Source organism: Phaenicophaeus curvirostris, chromosome 1, assembly GCF_032191515.1.
Source record: "Phaenicophaeus curvirostris isolate KB17595 chromosome 1, BPBGC_Pcur_1.0, whole genome shotgun sequence".
NCBI classification, from domain to species: Eukaryota; Metazoa; Chordata; class Aves; order Cuculiformes; family Cuculidae; genus Phaenicophaeus; species Phaenicophaeus curvirostris.
Genome location: NC_091392.1, coordinates 180924534 through 180952026, shown reverse-complemented (window position 1 = coordinate 180952026; position 27493 = coordinate 180924534). Strand labels below are relative to the sequence as shown.

At 41.5% G+C, this 27493-nt stretch overlaps 1 protein-coding gene across 1 annotated transcript in view; it reads right to left on the bottom strand.

The window, feature by feature from the left end:
- Window positions 1-27493, bottom strand: part of WDFY2 (WD repeat and FYVE domain containing 2) — a 69903-nt gene that overhangs the window by 28698 nt on the left and 13712 nt on the right. The window contains exon 2 of the mRNA XM_069881750.1: window positions 6197-6264. Coding sequence (XP_069737851.1) covers window positions 6197-6264 — 68 coding nt within the window. The remainder of the gene's footprint in view (window positions 1-6196; window positions 6265-27493) is intronic.

Genomic DNA, 27493 nt, shown 5'->3' with positions numbered 1-27493 from the left:
CTAAGCAGTATAAACATAAAATCTTTTTAAAGGCACTTAATGCCAGAATGGGCATATTCAACATACCAGCTTTCAAATGCTTGACACTGTGCACACATTGAGAGCTACTAGAAACTTGCAGAGAGTGTCTCAGGTAAATTAGCTATTTGAAGTATGCTTTTCCCAAATAGCCTGAAACACTTCAGACACAAAAGATGCAAGCAACTGCTTGATATGGGCTGATTACAAAAAAAGTCACTTCTAAATTCCAGACCTGTGCGTACACAGTCATAGCAGTGTAAAGATACTTATTTTGCTATAATTTTCCTACAGGTATTCTTCAGTGACACGTGCTCTTGGAAAAAATCATTATGTCAGCACTAAAATTATGTCCACATCAGCAACACTTATGTAGTTAAAGTGATGCCAGTTGTAGTAAGACTGCAGAAGACTACACTTCAATGAAAATAAGAAGACATTCAGATACTTAAGCACTTAGGCTCATTAAGAGGATGGGAAGAAAAAAAAAAGAAAAAAGAAAAAAGAAAAAAGAAACCAAAAACTCCCAAACTTTAAGCTTCCGAGGTGTTTTAGATCCTTCCAAAATAACAGCCAGAAGAAATAAAAGCACTCTGAAAGCCCCCTAATTCAGTACCTAGCTATGATTTGGATGTCAGACTGGAAAAAGATTGATCTGAACTACTACAGTGGACAGGTAGGATATTCCTGATGCAGAAGTTTAGCTGTAGTCTTTACCTTAAATATAGGACAAATACACACCGATTTCAGCCTTTGGAAAACAAATCATGGAGGAAAAGCCCAATTTCATACTTCATGCTCTCAGAGCATCACTTCTATTAGAGGCTGACAGAAGTGGAAGAGAAATACAAACTACCCCCAGTTTCAGAGACCTCCCTTTGAAGTGCTTAAAAGCAGCATAGTTTAAGACAAAAAGGAACATGTTTTACTTTGCAGTTTTTTACCTTCCTGATCAAAGCAAAATGTAGCTATGAAAACCATCATAAGACAGACAGTGTATTATCTGACTCAAAGACTGGATGCTCCACTGTTCTTCACTACAGTAAATCCTTTACTCTGTTCAACATCTGTGAGAGGTTTTTGTTTGGTAGAGTTTGGGTCTTCTTGGGAGGCTTTTTGTGGGAGGTGGAGGGTGGGACAAAGCTTACTTCTCTTAACTACAATTCCTTTCCCCTTCATGAATTTGTGTCTACTAAGTATTTTCTTAATCTCCTGTGCAGACACTGCCCAAAAGTCACACACTTAACCACAGTTACACATCTGTAATCTGTGTTACACATCCATAACCAAGGGTACACATCTAAGGAGGGTCAACATGCTCATCAGAGGAGGGTTAACATGCTCATTAGAGGTCTGTTGGTGTGAAGGAGCCACACTAGTTAGGTTTCCAGCTTACCTAGTTTGCCTTCCTGATGATACAACAATTTGTACAAAACCCAAAGCTCTTTCTTTCTCATGGGCCAGAGGAGATGATCAAGAATGTAGGGTGCAATATGTCGAGCAGACCCTACTCACAGAGACGTCTGCTGCCTCCCGGTCAGGCACCTGGATAAGGAATGTTGTCAGGGAACTTCTCAACCTGGGGTGGCCTTCAGACTACTACCCATAACTGCTGCTCCATGTGGGAGGGGATGAAGCAGCAGTACGTAGCCCAAGGGGGATTAAAAGAGATTTTAGTGCCTTGGGACAGCTAGTGAGGAAATCGGGGGCCCAAGTGATTCTTTCTTCCCTCCTTCCAGTAATGGATGGTTACATTGTAAGGCTCAGATGGGTCCAGTCTATTAATACATGGCTCCGTGGGTGGTGTCACCACAACAACTTTGGGTTTTCCAACAATAGGATAGCCTACACGGCAACAGAATTACAAGTATCAGACAGGGGCCACCTTTCTCAACAGCGGAGGAGGATCTTTGCCCAGGAGCTTGCAGGGCTTGTAGATAAGGCTTTAAACTAGATGTGAAGGGGGAGGAGGATAACATCAGGCTAGCCTGTGACAACTTAGTGGCTTTCTATGATGGGACAACCACAGCAGTGGACAGGGGAAAAACAATGGATGTGATCTATCTGGACTTCTGTAAAGCCTTTGACACAGTCCCCCCCAACATCTTCCTCTCTAAATTGGAGAGATATGGATTTGATGGGTGGACTGTTCAGTGGATAAGAAACTGGTTGGATGGTCATATTCAGAGAGTAGTGGTCAATGGCTCCAAGTCCAGATGGAGATCCGTGACAAGTGGTGTCCCTCAGGGGTCTGTACTGGGACCAGTGCTGTTTAATACCCTCACCAATGACACAGACAGTGAGATTGAGTGCACCCTCAGCAAGTTTTCAGATGACACCAAGCTGAGTGGTGTAGTTGCCACAGTGGAAGGGTGGGATGTCATCCAGAGGGACTTGGACAGACTGGAGAAGTGGGCCTGTGAGAACCTCATGAGGTCCAACAAGGCCAAGTACAAGGTCCTACGCCTGGGTTGGGACAATCCACAGTATCAATACAGGATGGGGGATGATGTGATTGAGAATGGTCCTGCAGAGAAGGACTTAGGGGTGCTGGTCGACGAGAAACTCAACATGAGCTGGTGACATGCACTCGCAGCCCAGAAGGCCAACCGTATCCTGGGCTGCATCAAAACAAGCGTGGCCAGCAGGTTGAGGGAGGTGATTCTGCCCCTCTATTCCTCTCTTGTGAGAACTCATCTGGAATATTGTGTCCAGTTCTGGAATCCTCAACATAAGAAGAATATGGAACTGCTGGAACAGGTCCAGAGGAGGGCTACAAAGATGATCAGAGGGCTGAAGTGACTCCTATATGAGGACAGGCTGAGAGAGTTGGGGTTGTTCAGCCGGAAGAAGAGAAGGCTCCGAGGAGATCTTATAGCAACCTTCCAGTACCTGAAGGAGGCCTACAGGAAAGGTAGGAGAGGTGGAGAGCTGGCCTCTTCTCCCAGGTGTCAGGGGACAGGACAAGGGGGAATGACCTCAAACTCCACCAGGGAAGGTTCAGCCTGGATATTGGGAAAAAATTGTTCACGGAAAGGGTCATTGGGCACTGGAACAGGCTGCTCAGGGAGGTGGTTGAGTCACCATCCCTGGAGGCATTTAAAAGACAGGTAGCTGAGGTGCTCAGGGACATGGTTTAGTGGCTGATAGGAATGGTTGGACTCAATGACCCAAGAGGTCTTTTCCAACCAGGTGATTCTATGATTCTATTCTATGAAAGCTGTGGAGGGAGTGTTTACAAAGCTTGTAGTAATAGGACTAGAGGCAATGGCTATAAACTGGAGAGAGGCAGATTTAGACTAGACATAAGGAGGAACTTCTTCATCATGAGAGTAGTGAGGCACTGGCACAGGTTGCCCAGAGAAGTTGTGGATGACCCACCCCTGAAGGTGTTCAAGGCCAGGTTGGATGGGGCCTTGGGCAGCCTGATCTAGGGGGATGTGCCCCTGCCCATGGCAAGGGGTTGGATCTAGACAATCTTTAAGGTCCTTTCCAATCCAAAAAAATCTATGATTCTAATGTGGCCAACAAGTTGTCCAGAATTTCCCAACCACAGAAACACCCGTAGGCAGGGCAGAAAACTTTGTGGTTGGGGAAATCCCAATTTTAAACAGCAGCTAATGTCCCTACTCTACAATCTTGATCTTTTTTTCTGAGTATTTAATGGGATTCACTTTCAGAATGCACTGATGCCCTCCTTGGGTGCAGAGCCTGACCAAACGGCTGACTTGGCCCAGCTCCTCATCCCCTTCATCTCTCAGCGTACTCAGGATGCGAACTCAGTTATTAAGGCTACCTGATATCAAATCAAAATGGTGTGGGAGATACACCACCATAAACAAAGTCACAAGTCATGTTAATGGGGTATCTGCAGGTGGAACCACCACTCACAGCTTGCTAAGCAGCACAAAGGCACCATTGTGCCTACTACATTTTTATGCAGAGAACCTCTGAGCCATCATCGTTCTCTAAACAACAAAACCCAGCATGAATCTAAAGCAGAGGACCATGAAAAAGGTGATCAATGCAGAAACAGACGAAAAGATCATTTCCAGTCAAGTGCAGACTTGTACAGAAGTTGACTCAGAGCCCTTCCTAGTATTTCCAAGCTTAAAGTCATGGCTGATAATGATTTAATTGGCATTGCTCCAGGCATTAATTATACCTGATCATTCTTGAAATTGATGAATAACACAGCATAATTTTAATATCTCATGGCTCAAAAGCTTACTGGCCTTCTAAATGAAGAAGCAGTGTCAGGTGTTCAAATTCATGAACGAGCTTTAAAACAGTCCCCTTTGAGTGCATATGGATCTACTCTATAATTTCCAGTGAAGCTGTTATTACTGGCAATTATGTAGCCTTGCTAAGACCAGAGGAATGCCTAACAAGATTTTAAAATGCAAATGTATGCAGAAACATTACATGGAAAATGAGAAGTATCATTGTCAAACTGCTAAAATAGCCATTTCATAACAGCTGGGGAAAGCAAAAGTAGTAGGACAAGTCGAAGGAACTCAGGCCACTGCTAGTGATTGTGACAAAGTTCCACAGTCTGCCACATCATTAGCTGGTTTCCAATACCTTTTGTGTAAAATCTTGAGCAGAAAGTACCTTTGAGGCTTGACATATTCTTATAAGCTAGTCCCTCACCACAGGAAGAATGGTCCTCCTCTCTACCAAATGAACGCTTTCTTAGAGCAGGCAGTCAAACACCATGGCCACTCAATGGTCGAAGCTGATGTTCATAGAATCATAGAATCACTAGGTTGGAAAAGACCAACAGGATCACTGAGCCCAACCATTCCTATCAAACACTAAACCATGCCCCTCAGCACCTTGTCTACTCATCTTTTAAACACCTCCAGGGAAGGTGACTCAACCACCTCCCTAGGCAGCCTGTTCCAGTGCCCAATGACCCTTTCCGTGAAATTTTTTTTCCTGATATCCAGTCTGAACCTCCCCTGGCGGAGCTTGAGGCCATTCCTCCTTGTCCTGTCCCCTGTCACTTGGAAGAAGAAGCCAGCTCCCTCCTCTCTACAACCTCCTTTCAGGTAGTTGTAGAGAGCAATGAGGTCTCCCCTCAGCCTCCTCTTCTCCAGGCTAAACAACCCCAGTTCCCTCAGCTCCTCTTTGTAAGACTTGTTCTCCAGCCCCTTTCACCAGCTTCGTTGCTCTTCTTTGGACACGCTCCAGAGCTTCAACATCCTTCTGGTAGTGAAGGACCCAGAATTCAATGTTGTGATAGTAAAACTTACACCTATTAGATATTGTATGTATCATAGAGACAGATGTCTCTTCCAAATCTATCTATCTTAGATTAAAACAATTCTTAATCCGGACAATAAGAATACCTCGATAGGACTTGATAAATGCTCCCCAATCAGTGGATGTAAGGACAGTTTCATAAGCTTTACAAAGACTGACTAACCCAGCGCATCTGAATCCAACTGAGGAGTATCAGCATAACCCTGCTGCTGGTGACCTGCAGAGTTGTACTCCTGTACTCAACCACAAGGGTTATGACTAACAGCTGGGCTGTGATTTCTTCAGCTGTTCAGAAAAATTGACATTGATCTGCAGTTTCTTTCAAAGCACAAACGCTCTCTTTGGGAAAAGAGACATATAGCAGATCATACTGGAGGGGTCCATCAGGGAGACTTGGTTTTCCACACTTAATTGCAAGGGTAAAAAGATTCTGCTTCTTCACTGGAAGATCTGCCTTCCCTGTCTAGTATCCTTTCTATCATATTAGCTGCGGCAGGATTTTAAGCTCTTATTAAATAAAACCATTTACTACCGTACTCTAATGGACTGAGCACATGCAGTAAGAAGGGCAGAGTGATTTAGAGTGGAGACTCACAAAGCTTTAGGGACTACATTAGTGGTGGAACGCAAGACTACACATTGAGCTCCCATATTTTTTAATTTATGTTTACACTAAATGCTCATCCCTAGCTAGCATATCTGTATCCTTTTACTGCTGTAATCCCTGATGTCTCTCAGAAGCATTAGCATGCAACTTGGTAAAACTTCACAGAAATCAAGAGGATTGTTCAAGAACAATATTTAATAGGCTACAGTAAGCTTGCAAATGGTCATAACTTGAAGCTTCATCAAAACCAGAAAAGGCATTTTGCAAATACATAGCAGATAGCAAACATCATCGTATACTTACATGGCATTGTATGGTAAATACTGGGCCAGTACTGCCCACTGTCTCTCTTCAGCCAGACACGAACTGTCCTACAAAAGAAAAAACCACAACACACGTGAATGAAAAAGTAACCATGAATGAAAACAAAATGGTGACAACGAATGTACAAGATCTTCTTCAAATTAAATTATTTTGCTGAGAGGGAAAATAAACCTGCAAACCCCTACAGCAGCTTTATACACCAATTAACTTCTGTAAGGTGATGAGAGTAGCCCCATGCTTGGTTCCATGTAGTACCTAGCATCTCAGCTGAATATATCACAACAGTATTTGGAAACTGCTACAGCTTTTTGTTCTTTACCTTTCCCAAGGACTGGAACCACTGGTCATTCAATGCCTCGGGTGAGGATTCAGGATACCCTAGGCAGCCCAGAAAAGCACACCTATATCAGCCCATCCAGTCCTCTGCATAAGCCTTCCCCTGCTCTCAGGGTAGGCCTTGATGCATCTGTTGCTTGTTGTTTCATTGTTCTGCTTCAGGAAAACCTCTAAGCAAAGGAATAACATTCTAAGCTTTTTCAGCTTATGTCCATCCGTGACAACAATGAGCTCTTCACCTTCCGGATCTTCCCCTCTCCTCAGTGCACTCTTAAGTGCTATCAGATGCCCATTGAACGTCACACTGAAGAAGCCAAAAGACTTATTGGTCTCTGAAGAGGATGATCAAGATGACAGGCAGCCTGGCAGTTCTCCTCTGCCCCATCAGTTTGGAGCTGTCATCCTCAAACAGTGGCACTTAGAACCACACAGCACTCCAATCCTCTTCACAGGCACTCTGCTAAAAGACCTGCCCAATGTATCTCAGGATTACTTTTGCCTTCTCACAATCATATCACACTGGCAGCTACCTATCACTCAGCCCGTGCCCTTCACGCACTTGTAATGCTTGATGCTTGTTTCCTGAGGAGAAGACTTGGACTGATGTACCATCTGGGTCATCAAATATTTATTATTTCAGTCCTCAGTGTCATCTACTCAATTTGGCCCAATCTCTGAAGCCTCTTTCTAATTTAAGCTCTCTCTTAACTTTAGTTCATCAGCTAATTTCATTAAAAGAACACCCAGTAACAGTGTCACCAATTAAAGCAGCAGGCAATCAGTAATCTCAATTACAGACAACTGTCACCTGCGTTGCTGTTCCTCAAATCCTTATCATCTCCAATTTTAACTAGTAAACTGTTAATTTAATAATGTATTCCATACAAGGTCCAAAACCTTTGAGTCCACCCAAAGGGGTCCACCCTTGCTAAGAAAGTGGTCACTGGAATTCCGAAAGCAAATCAGCCACTCTGTTTCCCAAACAGGTGCCCTCTTATTAGTGTTCATCCTTGACAAGTGAGGTTATCGTGGGAATGAGTATGCACAAAAAAGTAATAGGATGAATCACAGGGAGCTGAAATAACTCAGTATGGAACAGCCCTGAGGAGGTGCACCAAGACCCTGTGAGATACTTGTCTTTCTTGATAATCCCAATACATATATTCAGTGCTACTGGTATCAAAACTCCCAGGCTTTGATGAGGTCGCCTCTCCTCTCCACTTTAAATTCTGGCAAATAATAAATCCAGTATAACATAGGTCAGAATACTTGGCTTGTTAAAAAAAAAAGGACTACATACAAGAAAAGATTTGTTTAAAATTAGAGGAAATATAAAACCATTTTATTTGCAAAAATGGCCATAATTTGTATGCTTTGGGTTTGTTTTGTTGTTTTTTAAACTATATCCACTACAGGCTTATTAATTTGACAATTATGTTAATGTTAAGACTGTTAGCTGAATGATCATGAAACGAAAATATTTTTAGCTTGAACTTAAGAAAGAAAAACCCAAACCCAACTGGTGGAGGTTCCCAGTTAAGAGTGAAACCACTTTTACTCGTGCAGGCATACAGCATGCTCATTTCATTACTTAGTCAAATGTATTTCCATTCAATGACCAATTCAAGCAAAATGAGAAACAAAGCATTCTAAGAATAAAGAGTATGAACGGATGTTACCTAACTCTAAGGTGTGTGAAAGGGAACACAACCAGCAAGTCAGTTCAGGTAAATCATTAGAGAAATACTTATCTTCCCAGTAGATCATTTGAAATAAAGGAAAACAAAGATCTTGTAAACAATTTATTTTAAAATTAATGGAATTCCAATATCTATGTACAAGATAATGTAAAAATCTAAAAATTCTTCCTTATGTCAGAAAATGACGACTCATTATTTTCTTCTCTTAAAATCACTGAATTAGATAAGGCATGTTATTGAAATTAAGAAAAACTGACCTCGCTCTTAAACTTTTCTGGGTAACATTTTATCAAAGTAAATTCGGGCTAAGGAACAAACTGTACCAACAACTGAACTTGGGAGGAGCCAAATGCTCTTGAAAGAGTGTATTTCTTTTTTCAACTGCAGTTCTGCACATTTGTGTATATTTCTTAACACAATATAATAATATCCACTAGACATGAAACTTGGAGCTTTCTAAAGAATGTAAACAAAACAAATAAGCATGAAAGAAACCAAGCTTTTTCATGGATATATAGCATGAAAAATACTTGCTGGTTGCATGGGTACTGGACTTAAACACAGCAACCACCCAGGTCAGGCTCCATTCTTCAACTGCTCTAGAGTGATTCTATCAGCATCTCCATGGAAATGAGTTGTTCCTACATTTTGTTGCCAGTGAACTGGTTTGGAAAGATTCTTTGAACCTGTCAAATCAAAGGATATTCCTCTAGACTTTTTCATAAGAGAGATGATTTCTTTTTCAATGACACAGGCCATAGAGAAATAATTCTGCCATGCAAAAGACAGGCTACATGTTCATATATTAGGGGGATGTGAAAAATGTATATTTTAAAATAAAAATTCCTCCCCTCTGTTACGTTCAAGAGTATGTCTCTCAAGTCTAGGTGGCTGTGGTTGTACCAGCAGGTCTCAAACGCGCTGCCAGGCTGTGCACGCGTGCAGGAGGTACGTTTCATCTGAGCGCCTACGTTTCATCTGAGCGCCTACGTTTCATCTGAGCGCCTACTACTCACGGAGATGCCTCTGTCAACTGCAGCACATTCACCTCAGCACAGAAGCTCTGCACTTCAGGCACCATCCATAGAAACTTATTCAATCAGTGGTACATGCCATGGTATATTCTTTCTGATAAAGACATTTTGCTCATACAAATCCTAGTTTGTGCATTTAGGTTGCAGTGTGCTCCATGAAGGTCTGCACAATGCTGCTGGGCAGGATGCAAGATTCCCTACTCAGTCCCTACTCTGGCCTCAACTTCTTGTAATCTCACTTCTGGAAAACTGGGTTGGAGCTGCAGAGTTGAGTCTCTGCAGAGTTGAGTCTCTGCAGAGTTGAGTCTCCGCAGCTGACTCAAAGGCAGAGCTCTTGTCTTTTCTCTTTGGTGCTTTGTGTAAAATTAAGGGAAAAGACAAATACTGGTGTTACATATCGTACAGACATACTAGACATGTCTAACACTGTCCCAAGATGTTTGCATTTTGCAATACTGTGAACTCTGTTGTAAGAAGATCAAACATCACCATCACCTTGAGAAACAAGTTATTCCTATTCCACTCTGTTTCTCCAGAACATCTATAAAACCACCAGTTATGGTAGTTCAGTGTGAGCAAAGACATCTGTTACATCAGTTACACATGGAAGATCCTTCCTGTCCTCTTTGTGAATGCTTTCCTTCTGCACTCCTGCCTTTTTAAACATTTCTCTTCACCGTGATGCACTTTTGTAATGCACTATCACCTCCACACCCCAGGCATACACCACATATAAAACAGAGCGGAGGTAACCCTTAAAACATACAATTTATTACAATATTTTGTAGGTATTCCTGGGCTTCAGGAAACTTTGAAATTACATTTTAATATAATTTTAATTATTATTTATACTTTAAACCATATACTGTGGGGCTTTTTGGTCCCCTGTCTTCCTGAGGGACCAAGAGGGTAAGCATCAAATGCAGTACAAGCTGGGAAATTATTATTTTTTCCTATTTGTAGTGAGTGTCTGGTACAGGACTTTTTATCTGACACTTTCTAAAGTTGTATCAGGTTCATCCAGGGATCAATATTTGCCCTGTTCATGTTACTGCTCCTTGTAAAAGGGATGTACACAACCAGTGCAAATTACATTACATTATTTGAAAATGAAGAAGACATTCTGTCAGCTGTTCTAATCACAGAACTCATTTAACACAGTTACAGGACAGTTTCCAAACAGGAAAAGGAAGACATCCAACTACTCTGGAACATTCTTTAAAATGCTCATCTTGCTACTTAATTGGCAGAAGAAAGGACAAGGCATTAAGATAATATGATATACAGGTCTAGTGCAGTCCATGAGGTTTTCTTCATACCTAATAGAGTATTAGCACATATTCTTACCATCAATATACTTAAGTCTTCTTTAATGCTAAAACAAAAAATTTAAAAACTCCATCTGTTCCTAAATATCCAACAAAGTCAATTGAGAAGCATTCAAAAGCCACATGTCTCTGTAAACTAAATATCTTCATTGGAAACAGCAAAAGCTTTATCTGCTGTCATTAAATGAACATGGCAATAGTTTATTTAAAATCCAAGTACGGCACTGAAAGTCTTACTGTCTTTAATAGAGAGACATTGTCATTAAAAGTGGGATAAGGGAAAATACTTAACAAGTGCATTAAAGATACTACAGTACTATAAACTCCCCAATCTCCCCAGGGACTTCTGTGGGGAAGAGAAGTGAAGAGATCCTGGCTCCCACCAATTAATTACATGAGCTGCTAATGGGATCTTCTGAAAGAATAAAAGATCTTTCACATTTACTGAAAAGATCATGAACAAATGTCAGTGTGCTGGAACTCAGGACAGAGAACTTAGTTTCTCTGATAAGTTTTGAAAGAAAAGAAATTAAATTGAATGTCAAAACCAGAAGTGGTTTCTGAGCCAGTTTGTGCTTCAGGGAAAACAAAGAAATTTAATAAAGGAGTGCTAAAATCTCACAGCACCTAGAAGAGTTTATCTAACAAGAGCATATTCTATGCCTCCCCCTGCAAAAAAAAAACACCCCAATTTAACACCACAGCAATTCCTCCCTTAAAAATAAATAAAAAAACCCCCAACCCCAAAGACCCAGGGAAGTGTATGACCGTCTTTCAGGCTCAGTCATGCTAGTCCCAATGAGGCCTGTCCCACAGCTCTGACAGAGGGTTCTGCACAAACCCTATGATTTTGGGGCACATTACATGTTCTACCTACTTTTAACTGGTTTTCCTAAATGAACATGCAATTTAAACCAAACTAATCAAGAGTTTACTAATTGGACTGTTTTAAGACTATGAACAGCGTACAACTGCAGATATGTTCTAGGTTCCTTCATATAATAAAAGGGCAAGTTTTGTTTCTAAAATTAAACACAAGAATTCCCAGTTCAGGAGCATGGGGCAATGTGCAAGGAAAAGATTAGAGTTTTGAAGAAGAGGCTTTTTTTCAAGGCTGTTTTAGAGAGAGGTTCCCTCTTCACAGTGATTATATAAGGGCATTTCTAGAAGACACAATACCTTCATTGTAAACTTGGTCTGTAACTGAAGCTTTGGCTTCCTACAAAATCAAAGCCTTTGGAGCAGTCGTCATTGCTCTCTTCACTCTGTATGCCTCAAGCCCTGCAACAAAGCCACAGAAGTAGTAAGATCTGGCTTCAAGAGGGAGCTGGGTCAGCTCCCAACAGCCAGCAACTTTGAAATCCTACTGTTGTGTCCAAAATGGCACTGCTACTGCCACCAGTCAGCAACCCTTGGGCACAAAGCTCAGAAGCACCAGAGAAACATGACCAGTGCAAGGAAGCCAAAACAAATACCAGCTGTATGCAGTCCTAGATGTGAACAGCACAGGGAGTGTGCCAAAAAAATGTATGGTTGCAGCTGGATCTGGTAGAAATAGCATAGGTACCAACTCTACCAAGGGAAGGAGTTTGATGAGTCCTTGAAGGTTCAAGAGCACTACCAATACCTCCCAGAGATATAGAATCCCAGTGCTTCAGATTCATCCATGCCCAGGCTAGCAGAGAACATTTTAGCTACAGTTCATCACTACAGCAATCTCCGTGGTAATGATCTACACAGCAGTTGTCAGACTGCACAGAACTTGATACAAATCTAGACCTTGCATTTCTCCTTATGCTGCAAAACGATGACACTAGATGCAGAATTTACAATGCAAGCACCCATCTAATGCTGAACAGGGTCCTCAGGAGTAACTTTATCATCTGGTGCAAAGAGTTGGGTAGGGGTAAACAGATAAAGGAGTTCACTCATGGACTTTTTTTAACCATCACCCTGTACCATTGAAACTAATTTTTGCTACCTTTGGTGATTCTCCTTAAGAAATATAAACAGGCTCATTTGCTCTTCTTCATAATCGTCCCTGTCACTGTTTCTTGCCTCCTCCATTCTCAAGAGTGACTAGTCTAGTTTCTTGCCATGGACCCCAGCAAGACCCTGGATCCTACAAAAATTAAAATGCACGTTACGTAAAACTTTTGATCACAAATAATTTCATCTTGAGCCAATATATGCAGCAAAGACAGGGAATGAGCTACTAAAGAGTTGTACAAATTAAGCTTGGAGGTTAATAATCTTGCAGAGCACTTTGCTAGTTCCTTTCTGCTTGGGAAGAGCACAGCAGGAAGTCTTGGAAAGAAGCTCAATGGATAGGTACACTTTGGAAGAAAATGCAGGCTTAAAGTACTGTACATTTACCACCTATCTTCAGAAAAAAACATTGCACAAAACCGTATACCAAGCAAGCAGGCAGACAGACTGAAAGGCAGGAATTTTTCACACTAAGCTCACACAACATCCTAACTCAAACCATGCTTTACAAGATATTCTCCCATTTTATTCGTGCTGCTGTAAACTAAATGCAAATGCATGTTACATAATAGGGAAAATGTCGAAGTTTTGGTGGGTTATATGCAGCAATGGAACTGCATGTGTTTGTCAGGGAAAAACTGTTGTAACCATCAGTGGCACTTTGACCTAAGAGAAAGAAACACCACTATTTAACACAGTTTTGGTTTACATAGAGGTTTTGGGGGGTATTTTGTGGGAAGTGACTCAAAAACCAAGACTCATATGAAGTCATCTCAGGAGAAATGGATTTTTATGACTCAAAAAAAATTAAAGCAATATGACAGTTTTACTACTCAGCTATGAAACAGTCTTCACCCATTTTTTCAGCTTTCTGGACAACGAGCACTGCAGTTCAGTGATTCTTCCAGTTACCTGAGCACATATGCCTGGAAGAAGTGCATGCTCTGCTGTTCAGGCACTGGACCAAAATCAGATTCTGAACAGTTCCCACCGCAGACACTTTAGGCAAGTAAAGAGAGACCAAAAAAGTAAACCACAAGTCAAAACCACAGAGAAATATTTTTACGTTGAGGTCACTAGCACAAGGCTCAGAGCTGCCTCAGGTCTTCAGCAGCTCCACAAAAGAGCTGCTCATCATGTATCATATGAAGTAGTACAGTGATTACACTGCATTCCAGCATAAATGTTTTAGGGAAGCTAATTTTACCTGCAAATGCAGGTAAATGCAGGGCTGGAGTTCTCAGTGAGCATCAACCTACAGCTTTGGGAATTATTAAACAATGAGTGTTATATTGCACTAGGATCTTTTTTAAGCAAAGTTTTAAAATTAACTCCCTCATTGAGACCTGTGCATCAGTTATGCTTATAGATCTTTGGTGTAACAGAATTATATTCATTCCTCACTCTTACCCACAGACCACCCCAACCTGCACCCCACCAAATGAACTCTTTTCAGAATAGATGCAGTTTCAGTGCTTCTTCTACTAATCGATTCCTGTTTGGATTTGGGAAGCATAAACACACAACCTTTTGAAGGTAATCCCATTGGATGATTTAATTATTGCAATCCAATTACTTTCACCTCCTTCCCACATTCAAACGTTTCAGTAATGGAAGTTATTAGAAAGATCCTCATTAGATTAGAATATAGGCCTGCTATGAAATAAGTGATTCAGTGGAACCATGCTAAAAATACCTACTGGCTCAATGATTTGCAAGGAAGCAACCCTCCAGCTACCCTCTAAACTGTCCACATAGCAAAAGCAAAGAATAAAAACCTACCACAGCAGCAAGAAAAGGAGCAAGCCCATCAACTGTAGTGCAACCAAAAAAGGGATGGCGAAAGCAGGATAAAGCCCTGTTCAAGCTGCCTGGTAGGAACATCTGTCCAAAAGAACACAACATATTTTGTTTTCCAAAGTTGCTATGGGCTATCAACTACATTAGTCATCCTTTTTAATTTCTGTATATTACACTGCAAAAAAATGAATTAATTACTCCATACATGAAAAAAGTAAATTTCTGCTTTTGCATTTATGATGTGAGAACTGGACATACCCATTTTCAATGTACATGACATCAGCATGACATTTTGAAGAAATTATATTCATTCGTAGGTTAATTTACAGGGAAAAAAATATATTTGATCCCAAGCACTAAATTAAGTCCCTAGAAGGAATTTACAACAAACACAAATACTGGTATGCTAGAACAGGAAGAATTTCCTGTTTTACTTTTCTTTCCCATTTTGCTCTGAAATGATACTATGGCATTGGTAAGGAAACAGCACAGCACCTGGGAGGAGACTTGAACACAGAAGAAAAAAGTTTGCAGGTAATAAGAGAATATGGAGGAAGATGAAATGTCCTAGCTTAATTTATTTTTCATAGAAATGCTTTCCTTGGCCGACTAACGAGATCTGACACAAAAAGAAAATGATACTACCCCTTTATCTCAGCAATCAAGAGTGGGAAAGACAGAGAGATGGTTATCGAACATGTTCTAATCTGTCACACTAAGACAAGACTCAACTCAATCACTTCACTCACAGTACGAGTGAACATGTGTTCAAATACAGACATTTTCTTTCCCTTGATTGAAAAACATCTGTGTGCAAGAGTGGGCAGTGAGTTAACTTCAAGTTTCTTGTGAAACTGAAGAAATCCACCATGGAAACTTTTTAAATTATTGACTGAGCCTTACGGTGAAGAGATCCCAAAGATCAAGTTGGTGCTCAAGGGAACCATTTTTTGTCCACTAGAAGTTGTGAAAGCAAAAACAATGAAGATCCCCAACAACCTTTCAGAAAAGTATCCGCAGAATTGCTTTGAATGTTGGCAGCATCGTAAGTAGCTGTGTGACAACTCAGAGAGAACTATTTTGAAGGTGATCAAAGCTGATTTCCTTAATTTGTTAAAATAAAAAGAGTTACAGTCTCAGTTTTTTTGAGTCAGAGCTTGTATATAGTATAGGATCTAGGAAATCATGCCTTTACTGTGGGGGAAAGAACCCACATTTCCACAGCCATAGGATGATGCTCTCTCTCAGCATTTTAGTTTCTGGATTTAAGTCATCGGCATCATCCATTGCAGAAGACTAAACTAAACCATTAACTACTTCACTGCTTCTTGGAGGATATTTAATGTATTAAACAGAGCACAACCATTCATTGCAGTATTTGAGAATCCTAGTATAAGGAAAATAGAGTTCTAGCCACAAAAGGACAAGAGCACACACAGCCTGTAGAAGTGTTAATTTCAACTGTTAATAAAATTATCACACTCAAACAGAAAGCATCTATCATTTAATTAATGCAACACAGAACTGTAGGGGAAAACCCGCGTTTCTTAGATTTTGAGAAGAGCACTGATGATATCCCGATGCAAATGAAAACTTTTCCAAACAAGCAGCTGTTAAGGTGTAACATCCACACAGTTCCCATAAAGCTGTTACCTCTCAATTTACACATTTATTTCTGTTTCTACATGAAGTTTCACTTTAACCCTCATACACATGCAGTGTAGGTAAACTCCTTAGCCAACAAGTAAGACAATCAGCTGGTCACATGCAGCTGTAGATGATACTAAAGGCTTATTGAAACACCCTCTCTAAGAACAGACAGGCTTTTGTATTTCAAATATTGATGAACAACTATGGCATTGTTTTTCCAGAGACAGCAAACACATCTAACTTGGAATGTATTTGCATACTCTGCATCATACTAAAATGCCTCTGGAAATGCTCTCCGTGAGCAAGGACTTTCTGCAGAGGAATCCCATTTCCAGTTCCTCCAGTTTACCATGGAACCGGATTCATGCGTGATAAAATGTTTCCTCAGCAGTTCTGCTCATTATTCTTTTCCTCTCAGGGTAGCCTGACTCAGAGATATTTTCACTGTCCTCACACAAACCCAGCTGCTACCTGCTTTGCTGTGCTAGGAGGCAAGAAGCCACTCTGTTGCTCTGGCACGGCAGTATAACTTTGGCTGAAGAATCACAGTGGTCTCCAGGAAGGAAAGCAGCAAGACCATCAGCTTTAGCGCAACCAGAAAAGGGATGGAGAAAGCAGTGCAAACAGTCCTATAAGGCTTACTCTTAAGCTGCAAAGGAACTGCAGCCTTGAAGCCCCTTTGCAGGTGTTCTCAGATTTCTTCTTATCAGACATACTGAGGAGAGCCTTGTGAGATGCCAGCAAAGCCCAGATCTCTGGATTCTCTAACTTAGAGATGACCTGGCATTTCAAGGGCTTGCAAGACAGTCACAGTTTGTCACCTCTACATTCCCTCTGGGAATGCGTGGGGAGATATAAATCAACACAAGTTAACAGGAACTGTCTTCAAAACTGTACTGCAAGACTGAATAGCACAAACTTTAAGGTTTATGTTGTTTAAAAAAACATCATCTCAAACATGCAGCATCTCTTCACATCCAACTACTTTTATAAAGCCTCATTACAGCTTTTTCATTCTTCAGCATTCAACTTGATACTCTGCTAATTTTATTCCATCACCTTTAAGTTAGTTAACGGCTAATTTAAATTAATATCCTCTTGCTCTTGTGCTACATGACTGCAAGAATTTGTTATCACTACCTCCCCCACTGGTTGGTTGTTGTGTATACTCCTGTAATTTCTTACATGCTTCCTCTTTAAGCAAATCAATCTTTCCAATCTCTTGGGAAAGCTGTTCCTGTGTCTTGTTCTCCTTACTTGTCTTCCAGTCCCTATAATGAGGCAATATCCTGTCTGAACTGTATATTACTGTACTAAACACAGTAATCCAGACACAGACAAACCTGCTGAATTATAAGAGCATTATCATTCTTTTCTTTATTGCTCTTCTCCCCAAGCGTACCCTAGCAGCGTTTGCTTATTTGGCAGAAGCTGTACATTTTTTTCTTCCACGCTGGCATGATTTAGAAACTAACAAAATATGGATGAGAGAAAAATGTATATTCATCAAAATTAGATTCTCTCTGTAATTTGCTACCATCCATGTACTATGTTGTTCTGCAGTTCTTCATAGCTTTCCAGACCCAATCAGCTTATCTGCTAATTTGGGGCAGATAACTGGCCCAGACTGTACTGATTAGGGGAGGGCCAGAGAATTTGCCAGCTACGGCTCCTAGAGACAATCCCAGAACCACATGTTTCTTGCAAAGAGAAGTGGAAAGAAAATTATAAAGGAGACCAACAGGAAGAGGCAATCACATGCCAGGGAAAACCTTAACAGTATCCATCATACTTTATAGAATCACAGAATAGTTTGGATTGGAAGGCATCTTTGCAGGTTACCTAGTCCAACCCCCATGCAATAAGCAGTTATTCAGAACATCAGAATTGTTTAGATTGGAAGAGACCTTTAAGATCATCAAGTCAAAACGTAAACCTAACACTGCCAAGTCCACCACTAAACCATAGAGTCATAGAATCATAAAACGGTTTGGCTTGGAAAGGACCTCAGGATATTTATTGCTGCCATTCACAGGGGAAGTATCAGTCTTAAGTTGGAAGAATTGAGGTCTTCAGATGAAATCAACTCTAAAAATCTGCTTCTTTGCAGCCCCTCACATTTAAATCTTATTCAAAGCATGAAGATCATAATAAAAGGGTTAATACTTTTATATCCACAGGAATCAGGGATTCAAGGCAGAGCACTTTCAAAGGAAGGACTTTACAACATCACTGCTGATTTAACTACATAACAACTGTACATGTCCACTGGAAAAGGCTGATCAGCTTTCCCCATCCTGAATAAAGACAGGGTGCCTTCCCAGAGACCTCCCACACCGGCCTGCCCAAATTTAGACAGGTAAGGATTCTTAACTCACATAAAAGAACACTGACAGATATGGAGATTACAACAGATACAAACTATTGTACAATATGGACCACAGAACTGGCCTACAATAGCAGCACCGTGCATTTGAGGAGCACATCATCCACTGTGCCACACCATTAGAGACAGGGTATGCTGTGTGTAAGCGCTGTACCATCCCATCTCCATCATGTTCAGGATAGCGCCGAGCATTTTACACTATCAACAAATCACGCAATTCTTGTTAAAGTAAAGTAAAGATGTGGACAGTAAAGATGCGGAGAGTAAAGATGCGGAGAGACTCGAGCTATTCCACTATCAACAATATGATGATTTGTGCCATTTCTTTTTAGGAAAGAGTAATTTGATGTTAACCAAGACAACTACACATCACTGATCTCTGGCTTGAGTAATATTTTCACAGTGGCCTGAGTTACAAGCAGAGGAGTTGCATGCACATGAACAAAGCTTGTTCCACACCACTTCATTCAGAGATGTTGCCTTCCAGGAGAAGACTAATAGTTAGCAAAATTATCGACAGTGCAAAGAAAAGTGTCTGAAGTAACGTTTTTATCAGATGGCTGTTGAAAGCAGAGGATGGCAACAGATTGAAGCAGACTAGATATAACACTGACCTTGGCAAAGGACACCAGATTTTAAATGGTAATACAAGGTAAAAGACGCCTAGAGACTGCCAGGTGAGTAATCCTTGTGCTATTAGTTAAAGCACAAAATCAGCTCACAGCATCTGCCAAGCAAAAAGATGAGCTGAGATGGGGTAAAGGCAGTAAATACGGGAAGAGTCCTTCATGATTCTTTTGCCTTGCATGCTCACTACTGCTTCAAAAATTAAATCAAGTTTGTAATTCTGGCTTGGCTATTCACAGATCAGACAGGATTCCTTCTTAGGTGGAGGACAGTAAGGGGAGGAACAGCTTTCTGTCCAGACAGATAAGCTACTATGAAAAAAAGCTGAGATGATATAACCGGTCACTTCAAGCCATGAGATATGCTTGCCACAAAATAAAACCCATTCTTTTGTTTTCAAAAATCCATGTGTGTTCTGCTGTGTCAAGCAGTGACTCCTCCCTATCTCCTGTTCTGGTATCTGAGACATGCTGAAAACATCCAGGTGGAATGACCTGACAGTCTGGTTTCTTTCACATTTCACATCTACTAGAAGTGAATTATGTCTTCTTATCAAACACACAGAGTGAGCTTCGGAGGGATATATGCAACTCATGAGCAGTTATCAAGAAATGTAAAACTTTAACAATCTGCAGCAGAGTAAGTGAATAACTGAATTCAGAGATTTCCCAATTACTGTGCATCCAGAAGGAGGTGGTGCACATGGAGGGGAGTATTTTAGTAATTTACTCAGTGGCAGATAACAATTCTTATAATCAATTTTTATTCTAGTTGGGAGTAGGAGGGAGTACACCATTCAGAGATTAGACAGAGCTGTCGTGTGGGCAGGATCTGGCCCCTAAAACAAACTAGCTGAACAGCTCGCTCTAAATACTATCAATAAACAGCAAGTTTACAAGAAAGACCCAGAGCAGTTATATGACTTTGAACACTACAGTGAAAAAAATGGGTTGTTTTGGAAATACACAGATTTTCATCATCTGTGCTGTACAGTATAGATAAATGCAAGCTAACAAAGGCCCTTAGAAATGCAACAACCAGATCATTTAAAAAATGCATCTTTCCCTCCCCAGCATTGTACCTTTAAAGTAGTCGCTTCACTCATGTAAGTCTGAGAGACCAAGCTTTCTCTTTGCTTTTCCCACTCTTTTTTTTTTTTTTTTTTTTTTTTTCCGGGCCAGAGCACTTAATAGTTCTGTCTGATCAAATTTTTGGAAGGAAAATATTTCTGTAGAAAGAAACAAAAGCTCATGGTATGGCAGGCATGTGCTAATTAGAAGCCACTGAATGCTGAGGATCTATGTCCTAGCTTTCCCGGTGGTCAACAAGTAACCTCTACTTAAGACATAGGAACCAAAGAAGACAGTGCAGCAAGTCTTCTTCCACATCATGCACTTAAAAGCTTAAAGACGTTTTTCTGTACTCCCATCAGTTCTTCCAGTTGTCCCACACTTTCTGCTCCTCTGGCACCCTTCATTTTTATGCACCTCTCAAACACACTATTTCTCTCCCCAGTTTTGCCTGCAGCGCTCTGGTTCAGCAAGTGATGACAGTGATTTACAAGTCCTGCTAGACACGGCCTTTTAAAATACTCATGCTGTTGGCAAAATCATAAGCTTCAGGATGTGTGGGGGTGTTTGCCTGTGTGTGTCTGTGTCTCTGTGTGAAAGGCGCAGATACTCACTCCACATCCTAGTCCTCCTCTTTTCAGAAACACCCGTTAACCAGTCGTTACCAGACTACCAAGGTCACCTCCCCTTGGCAGTAACAAGCCTTCAGCATTTGTGCACCCCCAAGCAACTGCAAGGCAGTCCACATACCTGTTCAAGCAGCTGTTGTCCCGTTACTCGCCATGTCAATCCTGGCTTTGAAGCTCTGAGGCAAAGGCAAATACTGTCATTCCCTCCACCTCACTGCACAGGAAAGAAAATCTTCCCATTTCATTTCCATTCCTGCACAGCTTGTAGCATCCCAGCCCACTCACCCACCATTGCCTGACAGGCATCACACATTCACTGTCTCTCAATTTCTCAAAATAATTCAATGCATTTTAATAATATTTTGCAGGTAAAAAAAAAACTATTAATAAACTGTGAATCACTACAGGTTGCTGGTAGGGAAGGGGCTGCTGTAACACAGAAGGATACAGTGGGTACTTTGGGTTTTCAGAAGGCAACATCTGGCAGATAAAATCAGCTAAACACACCAAATATCTTTCATATCACACATGCACATGGTGTTGTTTACCAGATTTCTGGTGCCAGTGTTTCTCCCAGACCAAGGTGTCCCATTTTAATTTCATATCAGCTGGCGGCTGGATACTGGTATTTCACAATATTCAGCATTAGCAAGGATGTGCGGCTGCTCAAAGGGTTCATGCAGGAAGGAGGCAGCGATCTTTTTTTTTTGAATTTCAAATTGGAGGCCACTGAAAGAATGAATAAACAGGAAAGTGAGGAAATGACAGTGTGAGGTGAGAGGAGTTATTAGAGATCGAACAAGAATGGGAAGAATAAGCAGTAGGGATGATAAAAAGCCTGCAGTAAGGATGGCAGAGAGCTGATGGTTCAGGAACCCTTGGACAAGAAAACTGAAAAAGCACAGCATTTTAGTAATAACAGCTCTGTCCAGATGAAGGAAAGGGGCTGAAAACAAGCCCTTCAAAAACCCCAAGATTCTCCCTGCACCTCAGTCACTGGAGTATCAAGAAGGCTTTGTGCATAAGGTCACCAGAAGGAAGGGAGAAGTCCAGCTCCACAGTTTGCAGTGTGGTGATGACAAACATGACAATGAAAACCCTTCCAGCTGGTCTCAACAACTATTTTACAAGGGCTTGTAGTGATAGGACTAGGGGGAATGGGTATAGAGTGGGGCAGATTTAGGCTAGACATAAGAAGAATTTCTTCACCATGAGAGTTGGTGAGGCACTGGTACAGGTTGCGCAGGGAAGCTGTGGATGCCCCATCCCTGGAGGTGTTCAAGGCCAGGTTGGATGGGGCCTTGGGCAGCCTGATCTAGTGGAACATGTCCCTGCCCATGGTGATGGTGTTGGAACTAGATGATCTTTAAGGTCCTTTCCAAGATAAACTGTTCTATGCTTTCATGATTTCCCTGTGTGTAACCTCCACATATCTTACATGGACAATATTTCCCACATTAAGACTTCTCCAGATAGTACACTTGCACTTACTTCGGTTCCTCCCAGATACGAAGTTCTTGCTCTGCTATTTGGGACATTAAATCCGTTAGGTTCTACCTATTTTATCTTAAAAAAAAATATTTTTTTTGCATTTAAGGTAAACAAAAGTTCACTATTTATCACAGTGAAATAAGCAAATAAGAAAACAAAGATCAGTTTGAAAAAGTAACACACTATCTGAATTAAATTTCAAGTTATCTTCTTCTTTCAAGTACAAATTCCGAAGCATGCAGTTGGAAAATGTTTGCACTATGCATTTTTTCAGTTAGAGAAAAAGTTTCACTTTGTTTGGCTTTGTCCACAGTGCCCACGGAAAGTTTAAGTCTCAGCACCAGCACTTGGCAAGTTCATCCTCTTTCCCTCCCCAACTTGAGTCAAGCTACTACCAAGTCTGAAGGATAAAGCAATTTTTTGTTCAAAGCAGCTTAGTTTTTGAATAAAGAAACACACCCCCAAAGTAATCAAACTCAGTCCTATCCACAGAATATTTACAAAATATGAATATTAGTCAGAAATAAAACCCAGATGTTCGAGATACTTCTAAAGCAATCCTGGATAGATAGAGAAAGCAGTGCCATGACCCAATTCCACAAGAGAACTTAAGTACAATGATAGTAAATACCAGCAGGTCTTGGAAAAGTGCATGTGTCCAGGAGCACGGTTGCCCCAAAAATTGTAGATGCTCAAAAATAGGAGTCATTAAACATGGCAGTTCAAGCCAGCCAATGCAAAATACCAAAAAGTTGTGCGAAATCCCACAGCCTCCTCAGACCTTGACACGCTCCTACAGTGCTAATTTGGACTGCGTAAACACACGATTTTAACTCCATAAAAGCTTAGATGTAAGACCACTCAACCAGGAGGACCAGCAGGCTACAAGATCTCCTGAACATGTAGAAACTGACACCACATACCCCAGAATCAAATCTCAAACAGGAATCTGGAGGGAAAAAAATACTTAAATGAACAGTTGATACTAGGTCCCCTGGTAGGATGTACCTGGATGCCTGGCCATTTTCTCCCCAGGAGACTCAAAAGTGACCTGTGCCTGCTAAGATCTTACAACAGAATCTAATCATTATACATACTTATCAAAGACGTAGTAGCTGTTCCCTCCAGCAGCAGCTAAAACCATAGCATTGAGATTCAATACACACCAGTTGAACAGAATTAAACTCCTCTGCAAGGCAAGATGGATAGTCACACTTTCTCTCCATCCCCTCCCTCCACAAAGAAACTTCTCATGTCTACTTTTGGTGATTGATTTTTTTTCCCCAAATGCCTAATTTTTACAGATAATACATAACCATAATACATTGCTAAATGGTAAGACCAGTGTCATTTTGGTCTGTGATTTCAGGAATCAATATCAATTTTAGCTACAGAGGAGCCAAGTTAGACATCTTGTTCTATTGATTTTCATCTTACTTCTGCATAATTGATAGCTATTCATAATTTACATTTACTTGACTCCAAAACTGCTCCTTTCTCTTAGTATCTGGTTAAAACTGTCGTTTCCACAGGATTTTATGCAATAGAGGTTGAGCAAAATTTCTATTTGCGTCCAAAGAGAGAAAGTGAAATCCTGTGATACAGAGATTTTGTGAAAAATGTTATAAAGACTGTTGTAAAACCCTTATGTCCCAGGTTAGCCATGGTACATATGACCGGTACATATGATTGGTACATATGAAAAGTGGCTGGATGGCCAGGCTCAAAGGGCTGTAGTGAATGGAGCTAAATCTAGTTGGTGGCTGGTCACAAGTGGTGCTCTCCAGGGCTCAGTGCTGGGATCAGTCTTGTTTAGTGTCTTTATCAATGATCAGGACAAAGAGATCAGTAACTTGGCAGATGACGCCAAGCTAGGCCAGAGTGTTGATCTGCTTGAGGGAAGGAAGGCACCAACAGCATCCTGGCTTGTATCAGAGATGGTATGGCCAGCAGCATGAAGGAAATGATCACACCCCTGTATTCAGCACTGGTGAGGCTGCACCTCAAATATTCTGTTCAGTTTTGGGGTCCTGCCTACAAGAAAGACATCGAAGTGCTGGAGGGTGTGTGAAAGAGGGCAACAAAGCTGGTGAAGGATCTGGAGCACCAGTCTCATAAGGAGCGGCTGAGGGAACTGGGATTGTTTAGCCTGGAAAAAAGGCTTGTGAAGACAAATTAATTTGACAGCTGTTAAGTAACAGCAGGATATGTACTCACACAGATTATAGGTCCAACATCTGGGCCTGCAGGGGTGCTGCAAGTGAACACAGGGGTCTGACTGGAGGACTTGGCGCCAGAAGCCACGAGTGCCACCTCAGTGTTCTAGCTGGGTTCCAGCCCTGGCTGCAATTCCATGGGTCACTGGCTGATGCTGCACACGGGAATTTGGCAGTGTCTGCGCTTACACTCAGTGTCATGGCCCCAGAAGTCCTGCCCTTCCCTGGACATCCAACTGAAGCTGGTCTTAAGAATCTCAAATTATTTTTGGTCTCTAATCCAGGCTTTTTAAACTCACTGTTACAGATCTTAAACCAGAAGAAATGTTTACAGGCAGACCAGTTTTAAGGGCTATGTCTTGGTTAAACCAGTAGCTTGGGGGTTTGTTGCGTTTGGTTTTTAATTATTTTTATTTAAAATCATAGAACCAATTTCCCACAGGCAATCTGCCTCCCGCCCAGCAGGGACAGCCACATGATCTGGGTGCCTCAGAGATGTGAAACACCTAGATTAATACATGACGCAGGCCTGGGACAAATGTCTGGCAATGAGGCCATCTGGCACAGAAACCAGCAGCTGCATCCAGGCTGTGTACTGCGAAGAGTCCCCAGTCCAAGCTGACTCCCAGACCCTATCTGGGGATTGTTTGATGCTGTGCAAATCGGTTCATGGCAAGCACAGTGTCTGGTACACACACCCATATGGTACAGGCCAGCCAGATCCCCATGCCTGAACACATACCATCACGCTATTTAATTTATTACAAATACAACCATTATAGCAACTGGCCCTGGATTGAGTTGCCTGTTCCTCCCAGCTGGTTCATGCAGTCATTGAAAAGAGGGAACAATATTGATTCCACACACACCACACTGTGCAATACTGGGCTTGTTAACAGAATCACAGAACCACTAGGTTGGAAAAGACCCCCAGGATCATGGAGTCCAACCAGTCCTATCAACCACCAAACCATGCCCCTCAGCACCTCATCCACTTATCTTTTAAATACCTCCAGGGATGGTGACTCAACCACCTCCCTGGGCAGCCTGTTCCAGTGTCCAGTGACCCTTTCCATGAAAAATCTTTTTCTGACGTCCAGAAGAATTGTAAAGCCAGGACAATGAGTGGTTTGCTGCCTCTGCTCACAAGAACCCTTCTTTCTTGTTACCTTGCACACCACAATAATATATCAAGGTTGTCCATGTTTTCCTGCTTTCCCTCCTTTACTTTTATTAGCTTGAGGTCAGTGTAAAGGCATTGGCCAAGCAACTGAATAAACAGCAATTTCTGGCTTAAATAGAATCATCACACACAGCCATAAGGGGAAATCAAACTAAAACCAGGACAATGACCACTGTCAGGATAATTCTTTGGAATATCACAAAGGCTGGCTTGCAAATTGGGAGCCTGCTTGCAAACACAGGCAGTATCATTTTTTATCTGGAAAAATACAATTAAGTCTGAGGTATCAATATATGCACACATCGCACTTTTTGAAACCACCATTTACACTATTTAATCCACATGCAAACCACTCAAACACTGATCACTAAGCAATTACCCATGTCATTTGCTTTTCCTGCATCCAGAATTTTTGTCAAAATAGTTATTTATCTACTTCTCCCACATCACTCTATACAAAACACTTGCCTACATAGTTAATAGTCTTGGTTTTGTGATTAAAAGCTGAATAACTATTTATGCCAAAAAGTGCACATGGACACAGTTTCAGAGCAAGACAATGACACTGACTGAAGCAGGTCAAGCTATCTGTCAGGTTTATCCAAGCTTCCTCTGGTGGCCTCAATATCTGCAGTCCTTGGGCTCTTCATTCAGATGCGTTTACACCTCATAAAAAGCAGACAATAATGTTCATTCACAATTCCTCATAAAAGAATTTTTAAGTCATCAAGTTTTTAGAGTGATGAATATAAGCTGTGATCCTGTGGATGAAACTTCGTGGGGATAGAGATTTCTTGGCTTGGTTTCCTGTTAATGAACACTTATTAAGAAAATCCTTGCCAAGCTACCTCTTACCACGAACATTCTGGGGAGAAGGAAGAAATAAAAGCCTCCTAAATCACAGAGAAGCTTTCAGAATTCAGGCTTCTCCTACTGCTTTCTCCAGTTTCTAATACAGGTTAGCCACAGTGCTGGAGGAAGAGTTACCTGCTGGAAACCTAAGGACCATGACCACCAGCATTTATAGCACTTCTTGTTTAACAGAAAATGCTACGTTTGCTTTTAATCTTCCACTGCAAAACCAACACTTTGGAACTGAACTAGGGGTACAGGCTACTGTGAGATTTCCTACCTTCCTGCTGGTCACGTGCTCCCCAACCACACTAGAAACCATAAAGAGCACACAATGGGGAAGATGAAGCGCCAAACAACAGAGATCCCAAATGTCCCCCAGAGCAACTGCTGCAGCTGTGCAGCCTGTAGAAACCCTGCCTGCAGCAGGGCCGAGAGCATGTCTCTGTAACAGCCCATGAGACTCAACAGGGCTCCTCACTTGACAGTGCTTTGCAGGTCAGTAGGCCACAGGACCTCAAGCACCGCAGCAAGCTCTCCAAAACTGAACATGCTTTTGGTTTTTCGGCTATAAATAAACAAAACAAACTAGCAACAACAAGAATCAGAATGTGAACCTGAAGGTTTGGTACGTGTTTGTATGAGACTGGGCTGATATTGCTGCTGAAGTCTGGAAGGATCATTTACTAGTTCATATTTTGAAAGCAGGATGATGGAATCATCTATTCCCACTCATTTACCGGCAATTGCAGAAGTTCCCAAGAAGAGGTTTGTTTATGAAGTCTGATTCATTTCCTGAAGGGAAGAGACTGTGCTCTTCTTTGGAAATGGATTAGCATCTATACATTGTGTAACCAACCCCTGCTATGTCACTCGCTGTGCCAAGTACTGTGGTCTACCACCCATTGCAGCTGATGCTCTTAGACTAGCTGCTTTCCCCTGCCTGAACAAATCCAGTGTCCACTCTAGCTGACAACGGCAGCCA